Source organism: Uloborus diversus, chromosome 6 (genome assembly GCF_026930045.1).
Source record: "Uloborus diversus isolate 005 chromosome 6, Udiv.v.3.1, whole genome shotgun sequence".
Taxonomy (NCBI): Eukaryota; Metazoa; Arthropoda; class Arachnida; order Araneae; family Uloboridae; genus Uloborus; species Uloborus diversus.
The window spans coordinates 40,497,286-40,508,428 of NC_072736.1; the positions used below are offsets into that span (position 1 = coordinate 40,497,286).

Here is an 11,143-nt window from a genome sequence, read left to right on the forward strand (position 1 = left end):
ACGCTGAATGTAGCAGGAAATAGTATTAATTGCCAGGTGTCGGGAAATATCTTGCCTCAACAGTTTAACTTTAATCAGTTCTGATGTTGCAAAAGAAGAATACCACTTAAAGAAAAATTATCATATAAGCTTTGTGCTACAATATGATTAAGGTGAAAAAACAACGTAAATAAAGCACAAATATTCGAGAAAATGCAGCATATAGCTATTTCAAGGCTACAATGGAGCCTCTTCATCAGTGCAAAAAGCTCACCAACACAACCAGAAGTTGCGAGAGAACTGACAAAAAACCAGGTGGACACCGGTATTTATACCAAAGAGAGCCAACCAATAAGAATACAGGAACATGACAACAAACAACCAATCAGCGAACAGCATGTACGCTCCGGGCTCAAAGCAAGGCAAGAGACAACCAATCAGAAGCCAGGAGACAAAAAGAGTGCGAGACACCAAAGAAACAGGAAAGGCAATTATAGAAATTGCTTCCAAATATCATGAAAACATGGAGTGCTGGAAAAATCATTGACAAGAGAATGAGAATTTTTCCAAATATGGTAAGCTTCCCAGAAATCGAGGTCATAAACCGAAGAACATTTACAAATAATCTTTGCAGATGAAAAATCAAAACAGTGACCAGAAGTCCAGCAATGCTGAGCGATGGAAGAACGAACAAGTTCTTTATGCTTAACATAGTTTTCGTGCTCTTTCAGACGGTGCTTGAGAGCACGTTTAGTCTGTCCAACGTAGCCAAGTCCACACTTGCAGGAGATGCTATAAATGCCCCAGTTGCTATGGCAATCAATGGGGTCCTTTAAGTTTGTAAATTTTATCTTATTAACTGGAGAAAAAGCTGTATCGAATCCAAATTTCTTCAAAATCTTTGCAACTTTATGACTAACTTTTGGATAATAAGGCAAAACAATAGTATACGAAGCACTAGAAGCAGAAACATTTTCAGAATGAGAGGGCTTAATTAACTTATTATAAATTGAATCAATGATGCTAGGAGAATAACCACGATCGAAAGCCACTGCTTTAAGATAAGAAAGCTCAGCACTCAAAGAATTGGAGGAAGAACAGATGTTCAAAGCACGGAACACAAAAGCCTTGAATGAGGCCAACTTTTGGTTTGGAGGATGAGAAAAACATTTGTGAGGAGGTAGTGTAACAGCAAAAGGCTTACGAAACACCGAAGTCATAAATTCATCATTACTTTTAGTAATAAAGACGTCCAAAAATGAAAGAGAACTATCAGTTTCCATTTCAATAGTGAATTGGATGCAAGGATCGATAGAATTTAAAGTAGAAAGTAAAAATTCATTATCAACATGGTTTTGGTCAATCAAAACAAAGCAATCGTCAACGTACCGAACATAGAACGGAAACGTTATGGTTTCAAAAAGTTTAGTCTCAAAATAGTGCATATAAATGTCACTTAAAATAGGACTCAAAGGATTACCCATTGCTAAACCTTCAGACATTCGAAAGTAAGTACCATTGAACACAAAAGTATTCTGTTCAAGACAAACACGAGTAAGTGAAACGAGTTCCTCAATCTCAAAACTAAAAAAAAATGATGCTCTTGAAGTCTCAATTTAAGACAATCCAATGCCCCAATAACCGGTACATTGGTGAAAAGTGATTTCACGTCAAAAGAAGCCATCGTTAAACCATGAGGCTTAAAATAACGTAACTTCTGAACAAAATGAACCGAATTTCTGACAGTAAAAGAGTTGCTAACCAAAAGAGAAGAGAAGATAGAAACTAAATACTTAGCAAGTTTATATGAAGCAGTACCAATGTTTGAAACAATAGGCCTAAGCGGAATGTCGGGTTTATGGACCTTTGGTAGAGCATAAAATCTGGCACAATGTGCAACAGAAGGAGTTAAAGACCTTTTTGAAGACTCACTGATGATAGGAGAAGATTTCACAACATTTTTAATAAGATTAACCTCTCTAATACTAGGGTCTTTGTGAAGTGTCACATAAGGACCAACCGCAATGAGCTCATTACATTTATCTAAATATGAACTTTTGTCAAGAATAACAATTTGGCCACCTTTATCAGCCTTAGTAACAACTAGATCAGGATCAGAACACAAAACTTTGATGGAAGAATTAGCATGCTTGCTAAAAGTATTTGAAGTCCATTTGGAATTGAAATCCACAGTATTGGCAATGATATGCCTAATAGAGTCCTTTTGAGAAGCAGTGAGAGCACTAAATCTAAAGGCTTTCTCAATTGGAGCAACCAACTTAGGAAAAGAAGGTTTTGAACCAGAAGCAAAATTGTTATTAAGTTTGAGAGCATTAAGCTGATCTGAAGTCAAGTGTTTGGAAGAAAGATTAAGAACAGCATTCTGATTCACCTGAGGGAAAACATCAGAAGCATTATCAGCATAATTTGCGAAAAGAGATTCCAACTTCTTACGATGAATAGACCTATGCTTAGAAATAGACTGAAGAACCCTGTTCCAACTTTTACTGTCAATCAAATCAAAATTAGAGATGGAAAGATCAAAATTAGAGATCTGAAAATGTTTCTGCTTCTAGTGCTTCGTATACTATTGTTTTGCCTTATTATCCAAAAGTTAGTCATAAAGTTGCAAAGATTTTGAAGAAATTTGGATTCGATACAGCTTTTTCTCCAGTTAATAAGATAAAATTTACAAACTTAAAGGACCCCATTGATTGCCATAGCAACTGGGGCATTTATAGCATCTCCTGCAAGTGTGGACTTGGCTACGTTGGACAGACTAAACGTGCTCTCAAGCACCGTCTGAAAGAGCACGAAAACTATGTTAAGCATAAAGAACTTGTTCGTTCTTCCATCGCTCAGCATTGCTGGACTTCTGGTCACTGTTTTGATTTTTCATCTGCAAAGATTATTTGTAAATGTTCTTCGGTTTATGACCTCGATTTCTGGGAAGCTTACCATATTTGGAAAAATTCTCATTCTCTTGTCAATGATTTTTCCAGCACTCCATTTTTTCATGATATTTGGAAGCAATTTCTATAATTGCCTTTCCTGTTTCTTTGGTGTCTCGCACTCTTTTTGTCTCCTGGCTTCTGATTGGTTGTCTCTTGCCTTGCTTTGAGCCCGGAGCGTACATGCTGTTCGCTGATTGGTTGTTTGTTGTCATGTTCCTGTATTCTTATTGGTTGGCTCTCTTTGGTATAAATACCGGTGTCCACCTGGTTTTTTGTCAGTTCTCTCGCAACTTCTGGTTGTGTTGGTGAGCTTTTTGCACTGATGAAGAGGCTCCATTGTAGCCTTGAAATAGCTATATGCTGCATTTTCTCGAATATTTGTGCTTTATTTACGTTGTTTTTTCACCTTAATCACCACTTAAAGAGCAAGGAAAACAATAGGCAAGTTTTTAACTGCCCATCCCCCACATAAAAAAAGAACTTTTACGCATGCTTAATAAATTAAGTGTGAAAAGAAATTCTTAAAAGTGCTTAGATACATAAAAACGCATTTAACTTTTCAACTATATTCATTTAACAATTTAAATAAGAAATGTCAAATAAAAAAAGAGTTTCAATTTATCAAAATATACTTTTTGCTAGCGTTTAGAGCTTACAGTTAGTGAATCAAAAGGCGTTTCTATTTAAAAAGTTTTTAAATCACAAATATTTAAGTGCTTGATGTGTTTTTTAGACAGTAAAATTGTACTGAGTTGAGAAAAGGATTTGAATTTTCATAGATATAGCGTTTTAAAGTTTCTCACATAATAGGTACTGGAGCTAAAATTGTGCTTCGTTGATATAACAAATTTTTAAGCAAATAAAGACAGATTTAATGATATGCGAAAGAATTTATTGTCTGTAAAAAACATTTACAATTAAAAACTAAAAAAAATATATGAAGCATTGAATCACGTGACTTACCATGTAACAATCACAAGGACTAAAGTCAAGTCAAGACGAAGGGAAATGATTAAGCAATCATACTGCACAGAAAAGCATCATTCTAGAAGAAAAAAAAGTTTCAGTTTCTAACCTTCAGATTTTATCTGTAACACCAAAGCCTTAAACAAACTCTGTGTAAAAACATTTGGATTTGAGCATTAATAGAAGATCCTTTTTATCTAGAATACAACTTGAAGCGATTGTAATAATTCTAAAGGAACTTATTTCCATGTTTACAAAAAAATATTTCAGAGATTTTGAAGAAAGACAAATATTCTTTTCCTATTGAAAAGAAAGGTAAACGCCATATATTAGCCAGTCCAAGAAACCTTTGCGGTTACGCAGATTGCAATATATATTTTTCATAAATTTAATGTTTCATTTTAATGTCAGTATATATGAGTCTGAGCCGCAGCATAATTTTCTCACTTTTTTTTTTTGTAAAAAAGCGTTGGTTTACTTTTTTATCTATTTTTTCCTTGCAGACCTATAAAGTACATAGTTTACAAAACATTACACCGTTAGTTTACACCGTTTTAAACAAAGATAATCAACTTCTTAAGTGTTGTTAGAACTGTAAACATTGCATATTGTCTAGTCTTTACTTCTGATAGTACAGCGTTGTAGAACAGAGATTGAAATATGTTCGCACTCTCACATTTAAATTATTGCACAGACGTTTGCATGGTAATCTAATATTAATTTTTCGTAATAAAATACATAACCTATTTATAACAAGGAGAAACAAACAATGTTGTCACGCGCAAATTGTTTAATATTCTTTTATTTAAGCGTTACAACTTTGTTTTGAAACATTCGATTTTTTTATCATAAACGTTTGCATCTTGATCTAGTGCTTATCTTTCATATTTTTAAAACCATTATATACAACCAAGATAATCTGTTGATTCATAAAAACTTATAAAGTAAGCGCACCTAGAGCGGATACTACACCAGAAGCGTATAACGTCTTTTGAAAATAAAGATAATAGGAATTATTTCACACCTAGGTGCCCTTCTCCCTAGAAAATATTAATTAACTGACTTTATTATGCAGTTTCATCACAAATCCGGGAAAGAAATACCTACTTAGCAAGAAGGTTAACATTATTATTTAGATTTTTAGATTTCATTATAGTCTTTGCCCGACCATCTCTCTGTCTGGTTTACTAACAAGTGGTGCCCTTAGAATTAAGGTATTTCAGTCATGTTTTCTCCGATTTAGATTTTTAGGTTCTTATTATAGTCTTTGCCCAACCATCTCTCTGTCTGGGTTACTAACAAGTGGTGCCCTTAGAATTAAGGTATTTCAGTCATGTTTTTTTTTAGGATTTAGATTTTTAGGTTTCATTATAGTCTATGCCCGACCATCTCTCTGTCTGGTTTACTAACAAGTGGTGCCCTTAGATATACGGTATTTCAGTCATGTTTTTCTGCGATTCAGATTTTAGGTTTCATTATACTCTCTGCCCGACCATCTCTCTGTCTGATTTACTAACAAGTGGTGCCCTTAGAATTAAGGTATTTCAATCATGTTGCATATGTTTTTAAACAAGAAAAAATATTCTTTTAAATAAAGCAAACCGTAACAAAATATGTTCTACCGTCCTTGAGATAATGTACTACTTTAAAGATTTTGACAAAAATCCAAAGTAAGGAAACATGGCAGGACCGCCATCTTTGGCGGCCTGTATCTCGGCCCAGAAATTATTTTTGGGCAAGAAAAAAAAAGTATTTTTTTAATGAACTTTAACGTATGTTAAATTCAAAAAAATCCGAGACCATCATGTTACAGCCCTTGTTGAATTGACATGGATTCTACCTAATGTATTTTGCAATATGAAAAATAGCTACAACAAATATTACTCACCAGAAAAATTTGATATCCTTATAAAAATATTCGAATTTTGTCTGTCGTATTATTTTTTATTAATTAAACTTAATCATAAGACCAAAAATGTTACTACATTTTAAAAACCTACAAATAATCTTAAAAGCTTTTAAAAATTAAAAATAGTAAAGCAATGCTTATAATCTCCGGTATTTTACTTTTTAAAAACAACGATTCTTTTAAAACCGTAAAGTAAGAAAAAAACACCAATCTACTTTTCTTTCTTCATATAAACCCTGAAATATATCATAAACATCATATCTGAAAATTGAAATGGTATCTTATTTGTGAAATTGTATTACAGATAAAAATGTGCCCCCCCCCCCTCTTCCCAATTTCCCGAATTGAATCATATGGAAGAAAACATATTTTCTGTAATGACATCTCAGAAAAATACAGTAGCTTTGATTCGTGATTTTATTGGCTTATTACAATTGTGTATTTTTAAATCTCTATTATTCTACCAAACAATCAGAGCAATTTTAAATACAAAATAAAGTTGTTTCTCTAAGCTAGTAATGTGTATCAAAAAGAATTTCATTCTGAAAATCTGCATAAATGAAAATAAAGAACTAAAATGGTTCAACCATTAAAAATCAAATTATGGTGGCTTAAAATAGAAAAATGTTTTATTCTAGATTCACATTGCTTCAGGCTGAGCTTTCGTTTAACTGTTTAGAAGAAGGGAATATACATATGGAAGTTCTTCATTCTTTTGTAATCTCACTGATCTAATTACATCTCGTTTATGACAAACGAAGCAGGAAGTAGAAAAATAACTTGTATTAAAACGTGAAAGTCGCTCTTTGGAAAAAGTAATTTAAATGTATTACAAGTTTTTTTCTCATATTTTATGGCATTTGTGTTTCATCCTGTTGTCCTGAACCAGGCGGTTATTTTTATGAGGATATTTAAAAGAACAATTACATTTTTTAATTCAGTTTATACCGCAGAATCGTCTGATGCAAAGCGCACGAGATTTAATTTAACCCTTTGTAAGGCGCAGAATAATGATGAAGTGCTTTACAATAAATGGATGATTTAGAACAGTGGTGCCCGATCTTTTCTGACCCGAGGGAAGATGCTCATTCTAAGATGGAACTTGAGGGTCAGAACTCATAGAAATTAAAGCGTATTTAATTCTTTTTTTATAGATAACCTGAAAAAACGCGGAACGGGGAAAAAATATAAACCGCAAACTATTGTTACCTTTACTACATGCTTATTTCATCGATAGAAAGTTTCTATCTATTTTTAAAAACACATCCTCATATATATAATAGCGAATTCACTGATCGAGTAACGCTCCTGACGTCAAAAACAATGAAACTCGCTCCATAGTATGATAATTTGAAAATATTTTTCGGTAATGTTTAACATACAGAAAAATACTTTTTTTTTTGGACAGAGCTGAACTGGATCCGGTAACCTGGTAACCTTACTGTTTTACTGGTAAGACTAATTTAAGGAGAATGAAGAATCGAAAGAGTGGTCAATAATGAATGACGCTATATATATATATATATATATATATATATATATATATATATATATATATATATATATATATATATATATATATATATATATATATATATATATATATATATAGGATATGAAATGGGTTGAAAAATACTCTGCAAGTGCTTCAAACTTTTACTATAAAGAAACTTGCAAAAACAAATGTTTCTTTTAAAAAATATTCTTACTTGCAAAGTAAGAAATCATCCTGCAATGTAAGGAGGGGGAAGACATACTTCTCGGGTTACCTTGTATCGTGGAATGCAGATTTAAATATTAGTTTAAAAAAAAAAAAACTTTTCCAGTGTTTAATTTATGCATGTACTTCCGCTCCATATTAGCATTTCTTTGAAACATTTATTTATTTTTCATACTGTTTAATATTGAATTTTAATTTTATTCATTTAAAATTTACGTACCTCTCAGGAATCATTTCAATGCATAACTTAAAATATTTTTTAAAAAAAGTGACTAAATAGTCAACCGTATTTAATGTCTTATGTAAAAAGGGTAATTAAATGTCATAAACAGTTTTGAAGTCTCTCTACCTAAATTGCACAATATTTTCAACAATATATAATAAGCATTAAATTTTGTGGATTGGGATTAAATCGAAAATAAAAAAATAGCATTAAAATATTTTTTATTAAACAAAAAACTCTACTGGTTGAATTCAGAACAAATGGGAATTAAAAAAATAATTCAATAATTACTTTTTAGTACTACGAGTAAGTAAGGTAATAGCTTATTTTAAGGAAGATCGGGTACAGTTGATGTGCATTTTATATTTTGGGTTTTACCAATTTTTGATACTAATGTTAGTTAAATGTATTGAAATACTATTTTTTTTTCAAAACCAAATCTTTAAAAATATTTTTCGAAAGTATCAACTATACAAAATGTGAGTCAAATTGATAAACAAACAAGCTGTTGTTCTGACAGAAAAAGGAAGAAAATGAAGTTTTTATGATTTTACTTTAACAAAGGCTGGTCCAAGTGTTTGAAATCTTATTCAAATGATGACCTACTAACTTTTAAACTTTTGATCAGATTTCATTAAGATTTTTTTTCTTCCGAAATTAGAAAATATCTCAAAAGCTTTGTTTGCGTAAAAATTTATACTTATATAATAATGGGGTCGTTTTCAAAATTTTAAAAGTATTTTTTTCTGAAAGAGCATGCTTAAAAACATAGAATCTGACCATTTTTTAAATAATTTATGTAAGTTTAATATTTTTAAAAAATTACTTCAATCGGTGCGCTTTCATTGTTTACACTTCTGTCGTGTGACAATGAACAAATGATGAAATGCCATTTAATGTTGCCATTCACAGAACAAAATATTTAATTCGCATCTTTACTCACGTGTATTGGCAACGATATGATAGATAGCAAACGTAGAGCGCAATTTTAATTCGCTGCTTGATTGTCATAACCAGGAAACGCAGTAGAAAGATGCGCGAAATTGCATCATTTGTGACGTCATAAAGACCACGCCTTGTTTGAAAAATCGGACATTTTAAAACATTAATTAAAAAAAACTATTGAGAAAATGAAAGTATTTTCCGGGTCCATGTTTTTTTTTTTTTTTTTTTTGCTCATTCTATCCATTTTAATGACTAAAAGTAGTACTTTTGAGAGAAGGAAACCACCCCATTCTGACATACATCTAACAGTATTGGTAAAAATTGCACGCTGTCGGTAAAAACTAATTTCTCCAAGTTTGTAAAATAATCTCTCTGTTAGGTATGAAGCATAACTAAACTCTTAAACTGATATAGTACTGCAATCGCAATGAGAAGAAAACATTAGTACCTTGTTTTGAAGTAAATCTCACTTACTCCAAAATAGAAAATCACTTCACGAAAAGAATTAATTATAAACTACTGATTGCTTTAGTACATTCTAAGAAAATTCAATTTATTCTTACAACAATCTAACGAGTTTCCTGAAATATTAACAGGTGGACAAATTTATTATTTTAAATGCTTTGTCTAGTGTTTCATATTTATCCAGTTAATGAAATAAGCTTTTCATTGCCTAAAAGAGTAATTAGGATAATAACTATCTAACAAAGCGCTAAGTCACAAGTGGCGTTTTACGCAGGCCGTTCTTCAGAAAATGTCATTTAAGTGATTTTCCAATTCACCTGGTGCTTTCTGAATCATAAAATTAGGTATACTAAATATATTCAGCCAGAGAGGATGTAGGTGCTCAATTACTAGTGATGCAGATTTTAATTAAAACTTTCTTAATGTTTGTAATGTACCTAGTTGGGAAAACTAATTACTGGGTCAAAATTATTAATACGTATGTATATTCTTTAATTTGTCTAAACAATAATAAAAATATCAAACACTTTTAAATTATTTAGATTTTTAGTAATATGAATAATTAGTTGTTTGTGTTTCGTATAAATTAGTGGGCCCCAGGCTGGGACGATTGCCCTAGAAAGGTCGATTTGTTTCCTCAAGGGAGTGATGGAATCGTATGTGGAGATATAGGTGCAATGAACATTCAAGACAAAATTTAAAAAATACAAACCCACCGAGCATCAAAATTGAAAATTTATACAAATCCGGTTGTTTTAGAGTTTAGTTAAGGAGTCACAAGTGAAAAGTTTAGGGGCTTCCACCTCAGACCTCAGCATAACTTAATTGGATAGTTTCATCATTCGTAGTAAAGTTTATGAATTTTTAAACTTTATTTTAATTTTTTTACCTTTAAACAGTCTCAGTACTTTTAATTCCTTCAAATTACAATATAAAAAATAATTTCACAAAAATTGTACTTCAGTTTTGGAGAAGTAAGCTAATGATCTTAGTTAAGTATATCATTAGAAAGGATTATCAACTCATTTTGGAAAAGAAAGAAGAAAAAAAAGCTTTAAATGGTACTTTAAATTAATTATTAATAACTAGCTGATCCAACAAACCTTGTTCTACCACATAAATTATTTCTAGTGAATATTTCGGTTATTAATTTAAATATGTTGAATGTATTGCAAGTAAGTGGGGTTGGGATCTATTACGTAAAGAGGAATGAAGTGCTGCAAAAGACGATGATCGCCCATAAAAACAAAAAATACCAATCATTCATTTTCTTAATACAATGTATTTCATCAACATATGGAATAAATTCATTGTTTGATCTTTTTAAAGCTAAACGTAGTGTAAAAGAAGTACTATATTTTTCATCTTAATGCTTAGCAATGAAATAAAGAAAATCAATATTCATTTCGTGGAGAAATTGGATGAGAGCGATATTTTTTTCAGTCCGTCTTTAGCCAACATAAATAGGCTAGATGGTTTGCTCATGCGAGAACATGCCACGTATAATTGTCCGTATGAAAAACACGGTGTGTCCAAATTTAAGCCGCAAACACACGTATCGTTTATTCTTGTGACTTATTGATTGTCATTTCAAATGCCAACTTAATGAAAGCGTTTGAATTCAATTGGCGCGTTTGTGGGAATCATTGGAATTCGTGGCAGCAAAACATTTTTTTTACCATTCAAAAAGATGGCTTCGATAATGTTTTTCATCAGTTTTTAAGTGACCGACCGCGCGGCAATGCACAGCCATGGTAGGTTCAAATGTCGAGGAAAAATAGCCGGAGATCCAATTTATAGTTGTAGAAGGTGGCGGAACATGCTTGATAAATTCAGTAACTACAAAACTCTAATGTATAATTTGCAGCTTCGTTAGCATCGCGAACTGTATCGATCGATTTGTATGGCACCAAGTCGCCAGGCAATGACTGCTGTATCTTGAAATTTAAATCTTCGACGCTCAAATTTTTTGCTGTTAAAAT

At 31.8% G+C, this 11,143-nt stretch overlaps 1 protein-coding gene across 1 annotated transcript; it reads right to left on the bottom strand.

The window, feature by feature from the left end:
- Nucleotides 1-1,080: 1,080 nt before the first annotated feature.
- Nucleotides 1,081-10,914, bottom strand: LOC129224357 (uncharacterized; the record flags this gene model as incomplete). Its single annotated transcript, XM_054858800.1, is given in 4 exon segments — nucleotides 1,081-1,143; nucleotides 1,146-1,571; nucleotides 1,574-2,486; nucleotides 10,841-10,914. Coding segments are annotated over 4 exon segments (1,476 nt in total), but the record flags the coding sequence as incomplete, so codon positions are not given.
- Between the last annotated feature and the right edge of the window lie 229 nt (nucleotides 10,915-11,143).